At 41.7% G+C, this 23868-nt stretch overlaps 1 protein-coding gene across 4 annotated transcripts; it reads right to left on the bottom strand.

Annotated features, from left to right (window-relative positions):
- Window positions 1-193: 193 nt before the first annotated feature.
- Window positions 194-23530, bottom strand: SSR1 (signal sequence receptor subunit 1). Of its 4 annotated transcripts, none has more exons than XM_086740244.1 (9): window positions 23354-23530; window positions 21117-21235; window positions 19257-19344; window positions 18830-19092; window positions 17948-18024; window positions 16413-16491; window positions 15274-15367; window positions 9755-12609; window positions 194-593 (listed from the first exon to the last, which is right to left on the bottom strand). In XM_086740244.1, exons 1-8 carry the CDS (start codon window positions 23427-23429, stop codon window positions 12542-12544), a joined length of 864 nt encoding a protein of 287 aa, XP_086596370.1. In that variant the 5' UTR covers window positions 23430-23530; the 3' UTR covers window positions 194-593; window positions 9755-12541. The 4 variants fall into 4 exon arrangements, with proteins under 4 accessions (XP_086596370.1, XP_086596371.1, XP_086596372.1 ...); XM_086740245.1 differs by having other exon boundaries at window positions 10702-12609; XM_086740246.1 differs by having other exon boundaries at window positions 11334-12609.
- Between the last annotated feature and the right edge of the window lie 338 nt (window positions 23531-23868).

The raw sequence follows: 23868 nt of genomic DNA, 5'->3' as shown, positions 1-23868 counted from the left end.
TGACCACCATTTTCTGGTAGTCAAACCATTGACTAGTCCAGCCACTGACTACCATTTTCTGGTAGTCGAGCCCCTTTGATACAGTGCTTTTCTCTCGGTGCGGTTCCATAACGGAGCAACCAAAGACAGCAGGAAAGTACTTTGGTGCTGATTTTCCTGCACAGGTGTCGGGTCAGGAGTCTCTCTCTCTCTCTTTTTCTTTTTTTTTTTTTTTTGTTAACTGTAGCCCCGTGATCACATAAGTGAGCATCCTTCTGGCATGTTGTGGTGATTAACAGTAGATCAGTCATTTTCTGTATAAACAAAGTAGGTTTCTGCCACCATAGTTTTATTTTTACATAAATGTGTATGGCTGTTAAATATTTAGGACGTGTTTGAAAGCCACGTGCATGTGTCAGAAGAGAGAAATCCTTTGGTTTAGCTTGTTGGAGCCTCCTTAGCTGCATTTTATATGCTTTCCTATAAATAAAACATTTTTCACGGGACAGTCAGCCGAAGAACCATCTGAGTTGCCTGTCCAGTTCTGGAGGCCAGGGATTTGCAGCGAAGCTGAAGCATCCACATCTTCCTAAGTCCTGGTGGGATGGTTCTTCCTGGTAGAGAAGTGAACCGGATTCAGAATGAGAGACACACTTAGGAGGGTAACGGGCTGCTGCTTTCCTCCCTCTGGCCTCCTGTCACAGAGGTTTAAATTCCCCAGAGCACTCTGGTGAGAACTTGGTCCCTCACTGCCAAACAGGGACAGGTTAAAATAAAACCAGCCAGTCAGCCAGCTCTGCCCCAAACCAAGGATTATCTGATGAATTGGGGCTCTGTGAACTATCTCTGGGTGGGCTGAAGGGGTGGAAACAAGATTTCTGAGGGAGAAAACCTGCAGAAAAATAACTTGCTTCCCTCTCCCACCCACTGGCCCCACAAATCTCCTCTTCTTTTGTGAGACGGATGGGAAAACTTATATCCAAAGGGTGTGGGCACCTCTCATGAGGTGTAAAATCAAATTGGATGAGTTTATGTGGCTCAGAAGTGATTATGACTAATTACTTATGAAATACACGGCCTAGAAAGTGCTTGGTTCTTGGCCATAGAAGGGTGCAATTAGTGTACCCAGCCCTTTTCTCCTGCCCAACTTTGTGACCATCCCTGAGCTGGGAATTTCCCTGCTCTTCTTGACTTCGACAGGGTAAAGTCCTGCTGGGGCAGCCAAACTTCGGTCCTAGTTGGCATTTCCCTCTCCCTCCTCCTTCCTCCACTCCTCCCCGCACTAACTCCTGCGGCAGCGACAGCTAGGGCTGGCCTGAAACATCAGGTTGACAGAGGGATGGGGAGGTGGGAGGTGTCTCCATGTGCCCCCTCCAACTTGTTACTTCCTTGCCTCATTCCCTAAAGCCTTTTTTTCCACTGTAGTATTTAAAGGTGAAGCCACAAGTTCATTCTTGACATGGGTGGAGAGAGGGGCACCATCCCCCATGTTGTGGATCTGTCTCACAGCAGCGCCTCAGGCATGGAGTCCACATGCTTGCCCCAGAGATTTAGGGTTTGGGGAAGACCAAAGTCCTCTGCCACCATGGGGATGCCTTGGGTGGTGAGGGGCACCAGGAGGGTGTTGTTTTTTTTTTTTTTTTTTCTTTGAATCTGTAGGCTGTGGACCATGGGGATGGGCAGGAGGGCTGGTTTGGGACACCTTGGTGAAAACTGGCTGTCCCAAAGTAGGATGTGGACCCTGGTTGGAGCAGCTTTTGCATATTGACTGATGCTGAAATGCAAACCGGTAGAGAAAGGAATAAAAGTATTTGTTCGCTATTATCCAGCTGTCACAAAGGACCCAGCATTTGGGAGATGGGAGATGGGCTGTATACCTACACTTAGATCTTCAGAAAGTGAGTACAATGAGAAACAATTTGCTGTTGATGCTATTAACACAGTGGTTTGCCCTGTTGTGTTAAAAAAAAAAAAAAAGTATCTCTCAAACAAAATTAGATCAGTCACAATTCAACAAGCAAGGAAGGCAAGGGGCAAAAGTTAACTTGAAACCTTCCCTGTTCACAAGCCTCTGGTTCAGGGAATCACACAGGGCTTTGTCTTCAGGCATTTCTGTAGAGTTACGATGGGACCGAAAATGTCACTTTTGGAAGCCTTGAGGCTTAGGACTGTCTGCAAAAGGGAGACGCAAGACCCAGCAGGGAATAACTGGCACTTTCTGTATGTCAAACAGTCTCAGAGGCACCATCCTTTATCATCCACTCTGATAATGCAGGAAAATGAAGGATGGAGAAAGGAACTGGATTGTTTAATCGGGACATCTCTAACTGCTGGACCGTAAAAAAATGGGCCGCACTGTCATTTCCCAGAACCTGAGTACCTGAGCAGCCAACATCAGGGCAGAAAGTGAGTAAAACCTGTACAACACAGCAGTATCTTCTGGTGCCATAGGTAACTTGAGTTCTACAGCCTAGGAGCTGCAACAAATGCTCTTCCTCTCTCATCCCTTTCCCTGGCAGTCATTGCAAGCCCCTGCGCAGGGAGAGCTCCCTGCACCTGTGCTGCAACAGCTAAACCAGCAGTAAGGAAGAGGCTGGGTTTTGGTCCCCACCACGTCACTGTGGTGGCCCCTGGAATTTGGAGTCTGGGCGTGCTCTGGAGTTTCTGGGTTTGACCTCCAGCCCCACACTGGAGCTGCTCTCCTTGCTCCATGTCCTCACGTGCACATGCAAGGAACAGGGGGAAACAAATGTCCAAGGAGCATATTGTCGTCACTGTCTGGAAACCAGTGACTGCTGGTACCTGCAGATTTGCTGGCAGATCACAGGATTTTCCTAGTCTCAGGCAATTAGTGCCATGCTGGGCCACAGGATTGGAGAAAGTGGAAATAGTCCTAAAATGACAGGAGGTTGAGCACAGCTGGGATTCCTGAGCCAACAGCTCTGCTGAGGGGGTATACGGTCACAGCCTGTTCCTCTTATTTTGAAGTAGGACCATCAGCAAGAAAAGTCACTTGTCCCTGCAGCCCCCTCCACAGCCTAAACTGTGTCCTGCAGATCCACGGACTTGCACTCAGCAAGTTTGAAGCTCTTGGCCTTTCTCAACACAGCCACGCTAGTGTCTTTCCTAGCCACCACAGCTGGGAATGGTGTTATTGGGAATGCAGTTTTAGGTGATTTAACCCTTCTCACCAGTCCTGAAAGCATGATTTATACCAACTAAGCACCAGGTGTTTCTCCTACATGTTGAGTGGGTGTCAGACACTGGTGTGTGGTGTGTGCCCTTGGTCTGATGAAAAGTTATGGACTCATTTGTCCTGTGGTGTGCACGTTTGCTTGGGACTTATTAGAGGACAAAGCAGGGGCGCAGCACAGAGAGTAGCACTCTGGGGCAGAATTATTTGGTGGTTTAGGATCTCTCACCAGCTGCACCTCCTCCAGACGCAAAGGCTGCCAAGAGCGTCCCTGTGTGCTGCCAGGGCTCCTCAGTGGCTTCACCTGGGCGGTGAGGCCTATTTAAAGCAAGGGCTGTGGTGAAGGAGGGGATGTGGACAAGGAGAATGGTGTTGCATTTGTGCACTGCTGAAGCAGCAGCAGTAGTAGTCTGTATTGTAAAAAGGTATTTATGAAACTGTTTTTCCAGTAAGATTGCTTTTTTTTTTTTTTTTTCTCCAAAGAAATTAAGTGGATTAACACCTGTGAGAAAGACAGTGGGAGAGGCAGAGGAGGTTGGCCTGCTGAAAGAAAGCAGGGAAGACAGACTGATGGCAGGTCACCGCACAGAATGAGATGCCTAATGGACACAGGAATATCTGCCTTGCTGTTGCTGGCTGCGTGTATCACCTCAGGTAAGTGACATGTAATCTGCAGACATGTGTTGCAGTGTTAAATGTCATGCCTCAGAGGAAAAAAATTGATTGAATTCTCTAGGGAAATGAAAAGTGTCAGAGTATCCCTAGTTAAGGGGCCAGGATACCCTCATTTCAGGATGCATCTGAAATCACCCCATAGAGCTGAAACTATGTACAGATGGAGTTCAGAAGCACTGCTGAGGCTTTAAAAAAATTCTAGTATTGCCTCCTGTTTTCAGTTCTCAACTGCCCTCTCAGCCCCTCTCAAAAAAAACCCAAACACATTCAAAGGCAGCAGGGGTTTTTCATATGTGTAAGTGGGAAGACTTCTCTGGCTCCCTGAACCTCACTGCGTAATGCGGTAGAAGACCTTGTAGCAATCCTCTGAGTAGTAGGAACTGAAAATAGCTTTCTCCTTTGCCGTGCTTGTTGTTTATTTCTCCTGTGCCAGATTCATCTCTCATTTGGCAGGGAAAACTGCCAGGAGTGTATGAGGAAACCCTGGACTATGGGCGTTGGGGACACGCTGTTGGGAAAGCGTTTGAACTTCTCTAGGACCTTTCAGCAAAGGGTCGTGAAGCAGTTTATGAACATCGGTTAATAGGAGGCTGTAAATAAGCGAGAAGTCTGCTGGACAAAATACTTTTCATCATGAAAGGCCTGATCTATTTTCATAATCTCAGGGGCAGAGGTTAATGTGGTAAAGGCCAGCTCTGCTGTGGGCTGACTTTCCGTCAGTAATTTTTAGCCTGTAACCGCAGAGGGAGCGTGGCCATGCTACTTGCAAAAATGTGCGAAGGTTAGGACAAAATGTCAGCCAGAGGGGACAGTGGCTGCACTATAACGCCTGATCCGAGCAGCTGCGATACGAGGAACAGCAAAACCTGCCTCTCTGCAGCGAGTATGGAAAGAAATGGTCCTCTGTGAGTGTGTGTGCGCGCACAGGGCGAGCAGCCCTTGGCCCCAGACAAGGAGGGGGTGCGGGAACGAGTTTGGTTACATCAGGGTAACTAAAGCAATCAATGTGTGAACCTTTCCTCCCACCTCCTGTTACCTGACTGTACAGAGAATGCCCACAGCTGAGATTTGGAACTAGATTTGTTTTAAATGAGCAGCATCTGACTTTTAATGAGTCTGCACCCAAAAGAAGTAGCTGTGTTTTACTTCAGGGTGATGGCAGTGATAGTTGTGAGATGTAGGCTTGCTTTGAGCAATAACTACTTCTCCCAAGTGTCTGAGCTTTACCATGTGACCTGTCCTTGGGAAGGGAAAAGTGATTGGGTAAAACCTGGCTGCAAAAAAAAATGTAACCTTTTTCATTGCCTGAAGTGTACTACACTGAAGCGTAGCCCTGCTTGATGCACGGGGCTCTGAGGGAGCAGAAGATGAGAGGACAGGTGCTATCTCATGTGCTGCTGCTGCTGAGTGGGATAAAATACGCGTACATGGGCTCACTTTGCCAGCGAATCCCTTTTTGGTGGCAGGATACTCAACGCCATTGCATCCATTACCTTCAAGATAGATCGGGTCCATTATACTCCACAGCTGGACAAAATCAAAGTATCAAGCTGCCTGCCTGTACACAGCAATCTGTGAAAAGCCTGCGCCACAACACAGCGAGTTTGATTTTTGATCTCCTGTCTAGATCGTTATCTGCCAGTATCTTTTGGAGCTGAAACCGCAGAGGGCTTCTAGTGCAGCGACCTGTTACCCAGAATCGGCGCTAAGCTGGTTAGAAAAACTTGCTGGCGTTGTAGGTAAGGGAAAGGAAGGGAGCTGGAGAACCAAGCAACCTGGGCACCTCACAGTAATACGTTTTGGGACAGGACGCAGAGCCATGCGCTGGTTTTAATGCATCAGGTTACTACTTTTTGGTGAATGCACCTCTCGCAAACAGTTCTGAAGTTTTTTCTGAACCAAAATATTCCCTTTAGCAGCTGTAGACCACCTGCTTAAAAATGAAGGTACTTAATTTGAACACCACTGAATTAAAAGTGATAGCAGCTCCTCCCAGGGTCGCTTGTGGCAGTGTTGTACTGAACTGCAGCTGTGGGATGTTTTGCAGTTTGTCAACAGATCCTTGGTGGCCTGTACTTGCTAACACTGCAGTGAATCAGGGACATCTGTTTTGGTGCAACTCTACCAATTCAGCAAAAATTGGTGCAATTCTACCAATTCATCATTCGGCAATGACGGGGTGATGGGCCTGGGGTACTGTCACTAAAGGAAAACCGGAGTAAGCACATGGAGTGCTGCACCTAACTAACAGAGCAGTGACACCCCGTGAGATGCTTTTAACGGGAGCAGAGGGAGTTTAGTCCCAACGGGACCTGGAGGGAACGTCTTGCCCTGTACGAGTGTGGAGTAACAGTACTGAGTGAAGTCAGTGATTGCTCTGGCTGTGACTGCAACTGGTACCTGGCACTTCACCCTCATGGTACCTTGTACTTGGGGGTGGTGATGCTGCAGTATCACCTCCTATCAGACTACCAGAAAGGAGGTGGTACGTGTAGCATGGATTTTAGAATACAAGCTAAATCCTGTTCCATTTGTTTTCTCTTTCTGAAAGACCGCCTTTCCTGTAGTGCCTAACAGCAAGATGTGCTTCCTGGTTTTCAGTTTGCTTATAGTAGCAACCAGTTAAGAGTAGTTGGGCAAAATGATATTTCCAGCTGCGAGAAATACTTACACTTGCTATGAATGAGCCACTATTACAACCAACCAAGTATTAACTGATTCTTAAATGCTAGCTAAAACGAAAATATAAACGACTTCATGATCAGGTTTGTTAAGGTATTTACACTTGCTTCTAACGATAACCTGTTGTTTTGGTGACAATGTTTGCCATACTGTATATGATAGTCATCAAATGTTAAGTTTCACATTGTCAATTATTTTCTTAAAGTCACAGAAAAATACAGCACTCAGGCTTCCTTCAGTGACCAAGATATGGCAAAGAACGATTAAGAAAGGCCAGACACAGTTGCTCTAGCCCATCCATTTAGATGCTGCTCCTTGAGAAAGAACTAAAGTTGCTCCTCTGTTAGGAGATGCAGCTGTCACGGGCTTGGGAGATCCCTCAGCTGGCAGCTTTTGGTATTGCTGGCTGTAATAGTGTCCACCTCATGAACCTAGTATTTTATCTGCAGGGTAAATGCTTTAATCACACAGGGTCCACCAATGCAGCTTCATCTGAATGAAAACTAGACTGTCTAGCTCCACCCAGGCCCTGTAGGACAGGACTGTATCTGTTTTACTAAAATATACACCCAGGTTATCTTGAAAATTTCTCTTGTTCAGATGCTTGTGTGGCTATATACACATTAACTTCAAGTATTCTCTTCACTATGTGAAAAAGCCAGCTCTTAAATTCACATTGCAAAACTTCAGCTTAAGTGGCACTGGAAAAACTCAGTGAAAGCAGGACAAGCTGTGGTTTCCATATAAACCAAACAGACCAAAAATCATGAGGAAAGACAGGTTACACTTCAGTTTTCCCTCACCAGTTAAGGGACTGGAATGTTGCAATGATGAAGTTCTGCTGCATCTTGGTTAATATAAACTTGTAATCAAGACTACTAACATGAGGGGACAGAAAGACAGCAGAAATTAAGACTGCAATGACTGGTTTAAAAAGAACAGACCAATATGAAGTCTCAAAAATCTCTTATCTTTTCAGGGAAAGATGAGGCAGACATCAAATCTGAGAGCTCTTTTTATGTTCTCTGAAAGCTAAAAATAAATCTTAATTCATTTTTAAAGTTTTCACTTATTTATCCACAGATGTAGTTCACAAATACAGGAGTCTCAGCATTTTTAAGCCATTTCTGTTTTGCTTTTGGTAGCTTTTTTTCCCCCAGCAAGTCTTACCTTCTTCTGTTTGGATACAGTACACGTGTTTGAACTACTACCTTCAGTATTACTGCCTGAAATATTGTTTGCTTGGTCAGACAATGGCATGCACTACAGAGCCAAAGAGATTTTGGCCTTGTTATAGCCTTCTGCTTCAGCAGCCTTTTAAGCATCTTAACAGGTCCTTTTCACACTGCTTGCAGTTTAACAATAGGTTATTCTTTCTAGAAATGTAGGGGACCATGGCTCAGCTTTAACAGATGAGAATTACAACAATTTACTGAACATTTTCCAGGGCCCTCCCTTATTCTTATAAAGAATTTTAATCTTAGTATTAGTCCATTGTCCAAAACATCACAGAATACTTCCTCACTATTATTCCCATTCCAAATACACTTGTAGAAAAGCAGCTTTTTAAGAACAGCATGTTTTCACTTTTTGCATATCTGCTACTACAGGTTGCTTATCAAAGAGAAGAGCACCAGCATCCCACTCAGGCTTTTTGGTGCCATACTCATGCTTTATTTATGAAAAAAAAAAAAAAAAAACAACAACAAAACACTACACACAGCTAAGGGGGGAAAAAAAAAATCAAATTTACTTTACAAAAAACCTGCATCTGTTTTCAAGAAATCTGATCTCACTTACAAATGAAAGTCAGCAGTTAAGAACATAAATGTTAACATTTCAGTTGCAGTACATAATCTGGACTTAATCCAAAACAATCAGTCATTATTAATTTGGCTGTTCATTATTGTGTAGATACAATCATCTATATCACTTGATTAAAAAAAAATCCCAGGGAAAATGTAAAGATAAATGGAAAAGTGGCAGAAAAATATTTAGCCCACCTATAAAGTCTTGTAGAAACTGGAAAATCTTTCTGGCTTTGCTCTCCTCTAAGTTAATTGCAATTCCTCTGTGTATTTAAGAAAAGTCTTAGTGTAAAGCTGCTAAACTCTGTTCAGTGAGGGGATTAAACTGGTTTAACACGAGTATGTAGTTACCATCATGTTACACTACTTCTGTGTTGTACTGTCTCCATGGAAGTGTACTGTGCAAGTCTCAAATAACTTCAAAACACTCCTAAAACAGCCCTTGTGTGACTCATATGAGGTAGGTACTGTCCCTCTGGAGAAGGAAAGTGAACAGACTCTTAGCTGCTGCTCAGTACACGAGGCAGGCTGAAAAACAGGACAACCAGCCCATGTTACTACTTGACCTCCCTACTGCTCCCCTGAATTCAGAGCTTTCAACCACAGTATTTTGTTCAGCACCATGCCATTTCAGGAATGAACTGAATGATGCTTATATATTCCAAGGCAAGGAAGGTGTTCAGCATAAACTGTCTTGAAACAAGCAGAAACAATGCCATCACTAGTTTGCTCCATTCATCCCCACAGCTTACAGTTTCATTATTTTGTACACGAAGAATAAAGATACTTTGTCCTTTAGTCTGACAGCAGCCACATTTCTTTCTTAAATTAAATGATACTGGGGAAAAAAAAAAAATGAACTGCTGTCATGAAGCCAACAGCATACAGAGGGCTGAAAGTACCAAATGCTGTTCAGGCACAGCTAAATTAATGTTTTGCTACCACTGTAGACATGAACTCTAAAGCAGTTTTTCTTACCTCAAGTATAGACTCAGTAAGTCTTCACAATTTTTTAAATTAGTTAAGGAGCTGTGAGAAAGAAATTGATAGTGGTCCTAGTGGCCATTGTTTATTTGCCATCTAAAACAGTTTTAGCATATCTTACTAGCAAGGAAGAGACTCTAGTCCGCATTCTTTCACAGTCCTTGCTCCTCTTCTCACAGCCTCACATGAGCAGTTGTGTCTTAAGCTTGCTGAAAACTAGGCTGGTAAGAATGCTAGAATATACAAATGCTTGTGCTACCACATGGAAAGGGGTAGCATAGAGACAAGTAGAATTGCTACTTTTTCCATCTTAAAGTCAATGAAACTATACCCTACTCAGCTGATAATGATATCCAGTAACATACCTGTAACACTAAGCTATGTGTTTAAAAATTGAGTAGAAAATTCAAGTACCAAAATAGAAGTTATTAACCAACAGCAAACAGCAACAACTATGTTCTCCCATTTGAAGAAATCTGAGTGTAGTCGACTGGCTTACTTGCTAGAAATAATGTAAGATACGCCAAAGTTCAGTTACCACTACACACCAGAACGTTACTGCTAAATTTCAACTACAGCAAACTAACAACAAACAAGGAATTAAAAACTGTTACTTCATTTATCATGAGCAGTAGCGGACTGCAGGTCACCGCTCTTAGGAACTGTTTCTGGCTGAGAAAGTTACTGTGAACTACCCACAGAGAACGCCAAGCTGCAGATCAGAAAGTCTTGGTACAACTGGACCTTCCCACTGCCAGTTCCTATGCAAGTTGCTAAACTGTCTCCTCGCTTCTTTCATGCTTTAGAACTTAAGCATTTGGATGTTAACCACTGAGTGCAGAGAAGTAAGCTGAAACCTTCAAATACTTATTTATTTGTACAGTGCTTTGGTCCATCTTTTAAGCCTCTTTTAAGTTCTGGTCAGTGCAAAGGCCTAACTTGCTCCAAGAACTCAATCAGTAAGGTCTGAACTACTTATCTGAACAAATAAAACTAAGATATTACAAATTCATATCCTCTGTTCTGATCCTTTGTCTCTTTTCCTGAGTACAACTGCATCAAGAGCAGCTCTCATTATTGCCCCCTCAAACAAGTACTGTCCCATCTTGGGAAGAATTAAGAGTATACAGTTTAAGATTACTTATCACCAGAAGGTGGGGGGGGGGGGGGGGGGGGAACAAAACAAAAAACCCAACCAACCAAAACCCACAGCCCTCTTGCCCTCTTGATTTCAGGTTAGAGACATAATCCAACACAGGAAGCTTAGAAGTTTAGTACATCAGATGCTGCGACAGCTATAGAGATTTAGTATACAAAGCATTTAATACATAAACAGTCTGTTGAATCAATGCAAGCTTGAATGTAAGCCCATAAACTTACCACAGAGCCGGTCAGGTTACATCACTGAAGGCAAACAAAGTTGTTCCACACAATTTGAGTGGAGACACCTCTTACAAAGGTAGCGTTCAACTGTTTGCTAAATGATCTGTATAACGATTCAGCAACCTTAGAAATATTCTGCCTGGGCTAGCTATATTATCAGTGAGTGGAACAAACCATCTTTGAGGTTGCTTTTCCTATTCTTGTATTTTCCGTAGCAAGATGAGTCAAGAACATCTTCACAGGTCATTCTGGCACAGTGTATAGTAAAATAGTGCCACTACAGGTAGTTTCAGAGCTCAGATGCTTCAAACATGCTATGACATGACTTGCAAGTATTGTTCAGCACTCATTGGCTCAGAAGCTCAGTCCCTGCAGAACAAGTGTAGATCTAGAAGAGCACTTTCACATGTGGGGATCAGAAAGGGGAGGAAAGTAAGAAAACAGAGGTGTCAAGTCAATACCCCTTCCTGAACTCAACAGGCTTCCAGATAACCTTCAGACATAGACAGAAATGCAGCTGAGATGCAAACAATTGTTGTCTGAGTGCCTGAGTGGCAGCAAATTGACACTCTGCATTATCTGCTCTTTTTACTGTCAAATTCCTGAATGCGATGGGTATGGATCAATACCTGGTAATCGAGCAAGCTGTGCTTGCTTCAAAAGGAAATCCCATTTTGATTGCATGTAGCTTTTCTGCTTTAGTACTGAACGAACACGTAGTTAATAATGGATATGCATCTGTATCATTAGTAGGAAAGACAGGGTGATTAAAAAAAGTAACTCAGACCAATGGAAAGATCTTTGAGATTTAAAAACTGCAAAGGGTCAATTAAATAGCTTGTCATTTTAAAAGATTATTTGAAGCCAACAGTTTTTCAGTCAGTTTCAAGTGTGTACAGTAAATGCAAAGTTCTCGCCCTGTGTAAAGCTTTAGGAAAAGTCCACATTTTGATAAATATGACATTCTAGTTTTTGTGAGAGAACCAAGAACTTACTGAAGAGTTGTTCTGGCTTATTGAATAATTCCTTGAGTAAACATTGCAGAGCTACCACTCAATCAAAATACCTAAGCTGCTGGCACGACTCAATAACTAACCATTTAACAAGTTGGGTATAAAAAAAAAATTTATGTAGTAATACCAATTCAGCACACAAATTCCATGCTTCACAAATTCTGCTGCTGTGTAAGAGTCTTCCTAACATTTATGCAGATAAGTTCAGGTTTTTAAGTTACTGCATGCCCAGAACAAAACAGCAGCAAAACATCTACCACTACGAGCAGCTATACCCAATTGTGCCTTTAGAATGCAAACTATGCAGAAGTCTTGATGATCAGTGCCTTGCCACTGAAACAGGTCACACACACAAACTCCAGTGTGTGCACACTGTAGAGAATAAAGTTCATTACTGAAAAAGAAAATGCATACAGATTGATACAGATGCGATACAATCAAGACAGATTACGTCACTAGACATTCAGATTAAGGGGAGGAGAAAAATCCTTCAAAGACAGCGTACAGATGACAAGCCGGCATTACAGAGAACTCTAAAGGCACATTTCAGGTAACGTGGTTCTGTTAAGACCAACTGCTTACACACGCAGGCACAAATCTTAATGACCACCTCCCCCCCCCCCCCCCCCCCCAACAATTAAAAAAAAAAAAAAAAAAAGAGAGAAGTGCATTTTCAGTAATATTAACACCATTCAGTTAATCTGTTCAGTCCAAATGTTTAGCAGTATTTTCCTTATGGTGATATGGATTCTCTGCACTACTCCAATCCAAAAAACCCAAACAGGCAGGATTAGTAAAGATTCAACCGTTGTACTAGTTAACATTTACTCATCAGAGCCCACTGATCTCTTCTGTGCCCTCTTGTAGGGCAACCTCCTCGGTGAAGCTTTATCTAGATTAAAAAAAAAAAAAAAAAAAAAAGAAAGAAAAGATTGTTGCATCAACTGCTACAGCTACTTCAGATCAGACATTATATAACCATGTATTTTTCTCCCTCCCAAACACTAGCCAAACTGCCCTTCTAGTGCAATGCATCACTACAGAGAAGCCAGTTCAAACAACTTGTTAATGCTTTTTAAACTATCGACATCCTAAATAAAAGGTAACAAAACCAGAATGCTCTTATTCTGCAACATGCAACTCCAGGGTGAGGGTTGTTCAATTTCCCAGTTACTAAAAATGCAAAAAAAAACCCAAAACCAACCAAACAAACCAACCAAAAAAAACCCCCAAAAATCCAAACCCCACACCATCTCCCGATGGAACTGCATGCTCTGCTATGCTTCACCTTCAATAATTACACTTTTAGAAAATTAATGACTTATTTTGATCATTACTGGTTTGATTTTACCTGCCTGAACAACGTGACTGACTTTCCTTTAGCCAGCTCTGTCTACCATTAAATATTTCCACATTCACACAGATTAACAGCAGAAGATACAGAAGGTAAGTATTTTTTGGTTATGAAAAAAAATACACTTTTCCAGGAAGCACCCACATTTGCCTATGAAGATGTCACTTTGTAATCAGATAACCCACACAGACAAGCCACCCAGCTTTAGCTGTGTGATCACGGAACACCAGAAGCATCATCTTACATTTAAGACTTTACAAAAGACCTATAATTGTCCTTTAGATAGAACGTTCAATCCTTGTAATACGGTAGAGAAGCTACAATACTTTGTATGAAGGAAGTGCTGAAGTGATTGCTAAGTGTATCTGTTGACTTAGAACTATTTCCAATAATTTCACTCATTAGAGTAGGTGCAAATACAAGGAGAAGCCATCATGCCATTACAAGCCAATCAGTACAGTATGAAGTGTCTTCCAATAATAAAATGGTCAAGAACCTCTGAGGACCTTGAAGGTCTTTCAAAGGATTAAAACTGACCTGGAGCTGAAAAAAAGCACAATTAAGAACCTAAACATCAGTTCTTCCTAGACTGCAGGTATGAAGATATGAATACCTATTTAGCTCAAGAAAGAGATGGGAGACAGAACCCAAACGTTGCCAGGATCTGAAACCATTTAAAAGACAGCTTGCTTGTTGGAAAAAAATAGCATTTAGAGCTTCAGTCTTTCTTATTAGATTGATGCTTTTCAAATTCCTATGCCTAGATCTTACACTGTCATTCTTTTGTCTCACAGAAGACACTTTACAGGAAAGTTTACATTTTTCAGAAGTAAAACACCAGTCCTTATCTCTATGCAATATACATACAGGTAAAAAGGCTGAAGGCATCAAAAAAGTGAAGTCATCAACTCGTGGCACAACTTTACGTCAGAACTAAGGCCTCTAACCCTTCCACACTGTAAAGCTGTCAGACTCCTTCTTTAATACCACTCAGAATATGCTTGTTTCATCAAAATAGGAGTCTTTTTAAAAAAAAAGGCAGTTCCTGCAAATGGTTTTCAAAGCAATTCTCTTGTCTAGGATGCACTGATTTAAGTGAGGCTACCTCACCTCACACCAGCCAAGGCTACTGGTGATAGTTCACCTGGCATAAGGAAGACCCAGGAAGATAACCCTGACTATTAAGCTATTATATTCAAAGCCAAGGTTTGTTTCTCACTGAAACAAGATGCACACCAGTCATGATGAGTCCTCTACCTCCCTCACTGTAACAACAGCTTGACACTACACCAAGGTAGCAGGGAAGGCATGATACACATCTGCATTTTAGAGAAAGGGTTCTGGGAACTGTTAGAGGAGATAACAGTACTTCTGCAATATTCTCCTGACATGCTACTTTACTATAATATAAGCAGAAATAATACACATACACAGATATTTACAATATATAAAAATGTAAGTTTATATGTATTTAAAATGCATTTGTGCTGTTGTGTGCATCTGTTCTGTAATCTTTCACTGCTCATGCTACATCACCATTCACTGCATGCAGGAAGCTGTATTTCTATCCAGCCTAATTATCACACAGACAACATATTAATCAATTCATCTTCAGATGACCAGACTTTGCCTCACCTCTTCTACTCTGCACTGAAGCCATGGGAAAGCAAAACAGAAGAAACAGCAAGAGAAGTTAGAAATATCCACAAACAAACAAATGGTCTAAAGAAATCAGATATTTGGTTTATTGTTGGCATTTCAGATATCAAGTAGAACTTGGCAATTTTGGACTTGTGAAGGACATCAATGCCAAGTCTTAATGTGGCTTTTAGTTAATACATACTTCCAATGCTCATTTAAAGCTTTGTTCTATAGGTAAACTTCCAAACAACTTACAGAAACTTCGAGATTATAGATACTTGAACACCTTTTGTGATCCAGGTTTTGGGTAGAGGTTTTACACTGCTGAAAAAGAGTCTACAGAACAAACTGTAGAAGTCACTGATAGCCATTATTGTATCAACCCGTCAAGTTTGTTCTATACAAGAACAAGCCATTAACACAAGAGTCTAATCATTAAGCACGGTGCTTTAGACAACTTTTTATTCCCTAGAAGAGATGTATGCTGATCAGAGAAATTAGTATCAGCTACTTATTCAGTTACAAATAACAGGTTAAGTTTGGGGAAGACAAAGTACTTACTTATTTGATTTAAAGTTTCTTGGGGAATCCAGCTCATATCAACATCATTCTGATTTGATGTTCCCATCTCTACTTTCTGTACTGGTCTTTTCCTCTGAAAATTAGAAAAAGTTTTTTCTTTCCATTAAGTTCTGATAGCACAAGTATTAGAAATAACTAATAATCTTATATTTAATAAATTGCAATTATTTCACCAAGAGACAAACTTAAGGTTAGTCAATGTGTGAAGCTGTCTTTGTAGCTTAGCTTTAGCTGTCTTTACCATTAGCAATTTATTCACCTAAGCTTGGCATTACCACTTCTAATGCCTCACAATAATTATTCCACTCAGAGATATCAAGACATCATGCACACCTGGGCAAGTTCATTATATCTGTTACAAAAAATGGCTGATGACTAATCAAACTTTGTGATGATTGTTTTCATTATACTTACTTGGATTAGCACAATATTCCCCTATGTCACCTTGCAAAATAGATTTTAAAGCACAACAATCATTCCATACTTCCTCCTAAGGGAAGCTACTTCAGAAGGATCGTAAGCCAGACCACACAAAGACATAACCCATGCATTGCATGCAGATGAGACTTAAGCTGTCAACAGCTTTTACTTGCCCGACCACTTACATGGACAAACCTTTAGCTGTTACATCTTTATAAATGGAATCCCGAAAGCCCTAATCAACATTATGGCAAAGCACTGATAAGAACTAAATAAAGAACTAGACAGCTGTTTTCCCCAAAGCTTGACCTAGATTAAATAGACAGAAATAGAGAAATATTTCCCTAGAAACAAGGAAAAAAAAAAATAATCTATCCAGTAAGTATTGAATCAGTAGCTACACACATTCAGTGACTGGAAGGAATCAAAGTTTCTAATTCAACCACTTCAGTGTGGTGGCAAAGAGCAGACCCAAAGAGTATCAGGTAAGCAATCTAAATGTCTCCAATTATGAACTTCTTTTAAAAAAAACCAAACTCCCTTGTTTTCCCAATGAGCTTTAAGGTCTTAGTTCTAAAAGTAAATCTTATAAAGTTCTAAGTCTACCATTGTATGCCAGAAGAAATTACTGAATTGCTTCCTTTTGATACCCGTAAGGTCCTATATTAACAAATACAAAGACAAAATACACTACCCACCTTCCTAGATTCTAGTAACTGATGCAGGCCAACAATGACAAGTAGACCAAGTCCAGCAAGGAACATGTACATGAAGATCCTTTAAAAAACAGTTTAAGAAACCATTAACTTTTTATCTTAAGTGTTCAAGAGAGTTTACAAAGAGGCATAGAAATTAAGCGTAGTTTTGGCCACGTGTCCACTTGATCTTTCCCAAGAACTTTTGTATGGGGTAGGTGGAGAAAAATTAATCTGAAACTTATACTCTTTTAGTACACTACTGCAAAGCAAGTGCAGCTAGAATACTAATTTACTGGCAACAAGGCTTTGAAAGGCCTTGCTTCTCTTGCTCTGTGCTCCACAGTTAAGAGTTCTACCAATGCAAACGATAATTTAAATCTGCGCATTTTAGTTTGTTTCAAAGAATTCTACCCAAAATACCTGTTGATACTTAGCAAGAGGTGAACATTAATTATATCTAAAATTAATTTGGGGAGCAGGCAAGAGTTTACAGGTAAAGAATCTATTCCAAGTTGAACATCTTGGCTCAGATTTACGACAAAGGAAATTACAGAGTTAAACTACAGAAGAGACTTAACTGAACACTCTTGTTTTAGGGTAATTACCTATTCACAGGACATTAAGTCAAACTGGTTCTGATAATTTGAATTCTTTTGAAAGCTCCTTTATCAGAGTATCACACATTTTATTGTGACAAATTATTCTTTCATTTATGCTATCATATTTGAGAAATACAAATTCATGCAACAGCCATTTCTTTTGGCTGATTTTTTTTTAAATGGAAGCTTACTTAGCAGATAGTTTCTACCTGTGGCAGGATAACTCAAATATTCAGCGTTGTCTACAACTATTTCTGAAGATTTTTCCTTTTTTTTTTTTTTTAACCTCACAGGTTCTCTTAGAATTCCATTCCAGTGTTACAATTCTTAAAAGCGTATCAGCACAGCATATGTTTGCAAAATATAAGATGCGTCAGATGTACTTAGTCTTTTAGATAGAGAATAACACTGCTGAAAGGTACCTGCCACAGATAGAGGTTAGTGCAAAGAATGAGGCTGAGTTCCTCCAAAGTCTGAGTTACTCCAAATATATCTTTCAGTTTACATAGTTTTGGATTATACTGAGTCCTCCAGAAGCAAGTTACTTCAGTCTTCATAACGGAACCCAGAGCTAAATACTGCAGACCTTCTGCATTTTTAACTCTTAGGAAAAAGCACAGTAGCATAACAAAAGCTTGAGAGCTTTGAAATGCTATGTATCTGTATAATACCAGGTTCTATTCTAGGCTTAAGAACTCTGAACTAAAGCAGATGTGTAAACTGTTCATGGACATAGCACCAATCCTGAAGATCCCCAGTATTAATACAGATCTTAATTTGGGGAAACTTCATATTTTTAGTCTACCAACATTGTACAAGTCAAATGCCTGTTACAACATCAGCAAAACACAGTAGACCTAACATTCAATAAAATGGCCCCATCAATAGCCTGTTCTACCAGTATACCAACTAAACTTGGATCTCCAGGCTCCTTACGTTTCTCCATCCAGCCCATCTTCTTTTTCAATGATTGTAACAGTTTGATTGAAGACAGCATCTTGAAACACATTGCCCTGTAACAGTTCCCACATGACATTTAAAAGTCACCTCTTGAACACATGCACAAATGTTTATCTCTTTTTCCATGTTCTTGGAAAAACTCCAGAAAGAAAGGAGTAACTCCTGCACAAGACTTTATAAGCAGTGCAAGTTTGCCTCAATGTATAAAAGCACAAACTTTTTGGAGTAAGTACACAGAACAGTCTTGATACTAGCAAGAAAGTCACATCTAGCCCTGAAGATCTTATTCCCTAGAACGTGAGGTATTACATAGAAAGGGTTCTTATCAGATCAAACCACAAAGGTACAGAAACCTGTTAAACTTTGACCTGCACTAAAAGAGAAAAGAATTCCCTGCTTTAATCCCCATCTATGCTTTTGGATAGTCTTCCCTCAGATTACAACTACTGGTCATTTATTTGCTCACAGACAAGTTTGCAGATGGGATTCAGGCCAATAGTTAAGTTTGTTAGCAAAGCGCTATCTGAAAAGCACAGTGAAACTTAACTAAAGAAAGCTTTAGGGTTTTTTTTGTTTTGTTTTTAATGAATACAGTCCACTACTACACAGTTCTAAGGCATTCTAGCTTACACTGCTGACATACTCTCAAGTCTAACATATACAGAACTAAATGTACATTGGGGCTATTGTGAAACATGTAGGTGGTTGCTTACTGTGCTTCTCTATCTACTGATTTGCTTAAAAATCACAAAGACATTCATTCACTGTCTGAAGAGGCAGTAACTTGACTAAGCAGTTCCCTCCTGACATTTCCACACCAACTAGAAAGATTAAAGTGAATTACCACATCAAGCTTACATTTACATCTCTGTAGTTGAGATTGATCACTAGTCCAAAAGGACGACCACCCATAGGCTCAGCAGGGATGAAGGAGTACTCAAACGTGGCTTGTCTCTGTGGAGGAACTACTGTATTCAGAGTGAGAGCTGTGAAGTTCTGGATATAAAACTGATAGTCTTGAGGATACCGGAAAGAAGCATCAAGAGACTCAACAATGAAATCCTCTGTACCCTTATTGGTGAAGCCCACCAGGAATTTTACAATGTTGTTCGCTGGAAAGTCTAAAACAAAAAATATTCAGCCATTAGAAATTTCATACTGAGCCTGTTTATATAAATAGGTAGTGTCTAAAATTCTGGTTTTTCAAAGCTTCACTGTTTTATGCAGACATTGATATAGTCTAAGCAACAGTGAATAAAATGATAGATTAGCATAGTACTCTTACCTTCACCTTTCACAAACAAGATGGTTGTATCAGCACTAGGTGAGGCTTTAGGTTCTCCTGACAAGTCTTCTTCCTCTTTTTCTTCTGTCTAAGACAAGAGACTTTTTTGTAAAATCCTATAATGAACAGTGAAGCAAAGACCATGCTTGTTTCATGAGAATCCCAGGTGTCAAAGCATGCAACAATAGTAAGCAATTAGCATCAATTCCTGCTCTTGCAGGATTAGCACATAGCCCGTTCTTTCTCTAGATTCAACTAGCATCATTTTCAGCATTTATCCTTCAACTTGTTGTATTTGACGCAGTGACTAATCTCAGCTGCATTTAGCTGTATTGAAAGGTTTCTTATCAGAAAGCAACAGTATGGTCTCTGTTTGGGGGTGGAAGGAAAATGATAGAATCTGGATGTTAAGTGATCACATCTAACCTATTTCTATTCAGAAAGCAAGTATTTCCAAAATTATAGACAACCTAAGGCAAATGAAAGTTACTTTCACTACAGAGAGTGTTTATAGAAGCTTTCTATTCAGTTTTAATTAGTTAAGTGTTATGTATACCTCAAACGGGTTAGGCTACTGGAACTAAATAAGTTTGTGGATTCACTTGTTCAAGCTCACCTTTGTGATGATTCATTTTTTAATTTGGCAAATGCAAGCATTATGGGCTTATTTTCCACATGGCAATCATAGGATCACCACCTCCTCCAGCAAATAAAAACAAGGCTGATCCCATTTTGAACTGTCTGAACTAACTGCTTGCAAGTTTATTAGATCATTTGATTTTGCTGCTTAAACCACCACCTGAAGCAGTGGACAGCATACTGGATCAGTTGCACATGTACCATGATCTAAGGAAGCCATGAACCAGAACTGAGAATCTAGAATCTCGATTTCAAGACGCTCGGCAAAACTGACTTCTACTTCAGCGGGAAATAGAAGAAACTGCCTAGAAAGTGTAACATTTTCTACTCGAGTCAGACTATTTATTAAAAGCAAATTACATTCAAAAGTTTATTTAATAATACTCTATCAGTACTGAATATCTAGAATACCTTCTATCACTTAGCAAAGCTAGTTGCTCACCAACTTACCAACATCAGTAAAAACCTATTAGAATCAAAGAATAGCTTACCAGGTCTCCATTTTTATTATGCATGTCTTCTCCTCCTAATAATGTCCCAAACTTTCTATCTTTACACCAGAAATTTGAGAAACTTTTGTACCAGTTTAAGTATACTAAGTGTTTAGCAAGCCTAAAGCTCCACTGCCTCAAGCAGATCACATAACTATGTAAAATATTTCACTTTGTCGAGCTGAAACAAGTGACCCTGAACAGCAATACAAACGCTGATATAACAGGCATACCCTGCAACAAGTGTCAGAGACTGGGAATGTAGTAAGCAAAAACAGGCTGCAAAAATAAGGTTTTCAGAACTAATATTAAGCTTAACTACAAACTAAGATTGCATTGCCCCTTGAAAATCAACACCAAAAAAAGCCAGAATGAAGTAGTCCTATACCCCTATGCCCTTCCCAGTTTACTGAGATGCAGCTAAGCCGGAAAAGAGCTACAAGGGGCTCCTGCGAGAATCTGGTTCTCTCACTTGGTGTTCTTTTTTGTGAACTGCAGTTTCTGCAGTCAGAAATCAGTCTGTTTTCATGTGTTTTTTCAACTGGTAATTCAGGAAGAAAATAAATCTTTCAGGAAATTCAAATGGAATACAAGTTTGACTGTAGACTTCAAGACATCATTGGAGATTGGAGACTTTGAAAACAGCAATGCTATTAAACTTGCATTTAAGTATATCCAAACTATCTAGCTTCAAGCTCATACTTATGAATTAACATTCATGTACAATTACCAAGTCTGTTGGTTCATCTTCTTCCACTTCAGCTTCATCGTCTTCATCTTCAACTATGGTATCTTCCACAGCTTCCTCATCTTCTGTAGCATCTTGAGCTGCAACTAATAAACCTGAACCTACCAAAACAAAACATAAATACAAGAAAGCCTTTTCAATGGCTAGTTAATCAACAGAAAACTGACATTGTAGTACAATTTTCAAACTAATATTTGAAAATTTTCTTAAAAATCTGTCAAACGCATCAAATACAGCATTTTGAAGCCTCAGCTGTAAAACTCACATTCAAACTATTGCCTGTGGTGATCTTTCAGTCTTTTTCCTTCTCTAGTAACTTTCTGAACTACTCATTTATGTGCCAGTAAGTTCAAAACCAGAAAATTTACAGCTAGATAACAAATTCAGCATTCACACAGCAATGCTTAAATTTGCAGAGCGCAAAACCAATTTGCCCTATTGTTTAATTTCTGAATATGTTAAGGTATCAAAATATTTGTATTTTGTTTTGTCATTACAAATGTGAAAATGAAGACATTGCTACTGCCAAGAAATTAACTTAGCAAGTACTTTTTTTTCTAAGACTAGTAAGTCTAATAAATGATTAGTATGTCCTTTTCATCTGCTGGTATCAGAACACTACACCTTCACACATAGTTAAAAAGCTATTATTTTTGCGCTTACTTTCATTCAAGTTTTAAGATATAGTCTTTTTGGATGTGACCTCCTCAGTATCATACACTACGGTATCCATATGTTCAACAGAACCACAACGCTAGTCAGAAAATAAACCTTATGTAGAGCATGCGTTCACAGCAAGGCTCCAAGACAAGTACAGTCAGATAGTTCATTGCCTCTTTGCTTTCACGGAGCCGAGTCTCATACATTCAAACACTAGGTAGATACGATTAATACAAATAGCAGCAACAGGACAAAGTTCTATCTGTTTGCAGGTTAGAGCACATGCAGGCTAGGCTGAGAACTTTTAAAAAATATACACAAAACTACACTTTTTTAAATAAAGCTAATTTTCAAAAAATGAGAGAGTAGAAATGAATGAATGATTTACGCAAGCTTGGAAAAAACTCTCACTGCTCTGAGTACACATTTCAAATAAATATTGAAAAACTTTCACAGGGAATAAGAATCCTTGAGCAGAAGTATACCCAAGGACATCAAAATTGTCAGTGAGAGCTAGAAAAACCAAATACAATCTGCCCTTTTAAGTGTCTTTAGGAGGTACACTCAAAGACTTTTGCTCAACCACATGCAATACTTAACCTAACACTACTTACAGTGATTTTATTTGCTGAAGTTTTAAACTTGTAAGTCTATAAATACAGATTTTTTTTTTAATTAAAACCTTTGTATCTGAATAGGTTACGGGTAGGTTTTAGGCATTCTTCAGAAGCAACTGCGTTAGCATATTCTCTCAGACCTCTAATTTATAGTCTTTTCAATGGATGTCAGAAGGGCTGATGATGTGGCAGTAGCGGGAAAGGAGAGCTAACATCCAGCATGTGCTGCAGCCCACTAGAAGAGCCAGCTGAGATGGCTGCCCTGCTGTCTTTCCAGACTTACTAGTAAGAAAACAATTTTCAGATGGTGAATCAGATAACGCTGCAGTGTAAACAGAGATCAGCGCTCGGCGATGTGAAGGACACTCGGGGGGTGGAGGGAGGCGAGATGGGCAGGCAGGCTGACAGCCAGCGCGTCTGCTACAGATTCACCGTAAAAGCCAGCACCGCTCGAGAGCGGGAGAAAAAGATGAACCCGTCGCTACCAACTTCAAGTGCTGGTTTTTGTGTGTGTTTTTTTTTTTTTAAGCGGGACAGTGGTGCCCTGCCTGACACCGCAAAATGCGGTTCGCCCCGCCGGAGAGGCGGAAGGCTGGAGCCCAACCCTGCCCGGAGGGGCTCACACCCCGGCGGGGGCACAACCCGCACCCCACAGGGACAGAACCAGGCACCGGAGCCCCGTCCCGGGCCGCCGAAGGCAGCCCCGGCGGCACACGTGTGCAGGGCGGCGGGGGAGGCCCACGCATGGCGGCGATGAATGAACAGCGCCCGCCGCCACCACCACCACCACCTTCCCCTCGGCGGGAAAACCGCGAAGGCGGCGCTGGGCTCCCCCTCCATCCCCGCATCGCCACGGACAGCCCGCCGCGTGCTCCCTCGGCGGCCGTTACCGCCCCCAAGGCGGCGATGGCCGCTCGCCTCCCCTCACCCGCCCGCTCTCACCTGGGCCGCCCCCGAGCAGCAGGGCTGTGGGGAAGGCGAGCAGGCCCAGCAACAGCAGCGACGACAGGCGCCTCATGGTGACCGGCGACGGCAGCAACTACCCGATAAACCCCCCACACCGGCCCGGCGCCTGCCGCTGCGGGCTGTCTAAATGGCGGCCGCCTCCATCCGGGGCCGCTCCCGCCCCAGCCGCCCCGCCCCCCTGCCGCCGCGGACGTGGCTCCGCCGGGGAGGCGGTAGGGAGGTCACGTGACCGTAACGCACATCTCCCCTCCGCCCGCCCTCCGCGCGCATGCACTGCTCTTTCCGTCTCCAGGTGAGAGCTGCGTCCTCCGCCGCGCAGTGCAGTGCGCATGTGCGGGGCTTCCCGCCTTCCCGCTGCGCAGGCGCGGCTGAGCGGGCGGGCGGGCGGTCAGTGGTGAGCGCCGGGGTTGCGGGGCCTAATACCGGGCGCGTCCCCCGCCTGAGGTGAATCGCGGCCGGGTGGCCTGGGCTGGCCTGGCGCTCGGCGCCTG

Source organism: Chlamydotis macqueenii, chromosome 2 (genome assembly GCF_036417535.1).
Source record: "Chlamydotis macqueenii isolate bChlMac1 chromosome 2, bChlMac1.mat, whole genome shotgun sequence".
NCBI lineage: Eukaryota > Metazoa > Chordata > Aves > Otidiformes > Otididae > Chlamydotis > Chlamydotis macqueenii.
The sequence above is the reverse complement of the archived record's forward strand: the minus strand, read 5'-3'. Positions and strand labels throughout refer to the sequence as shown.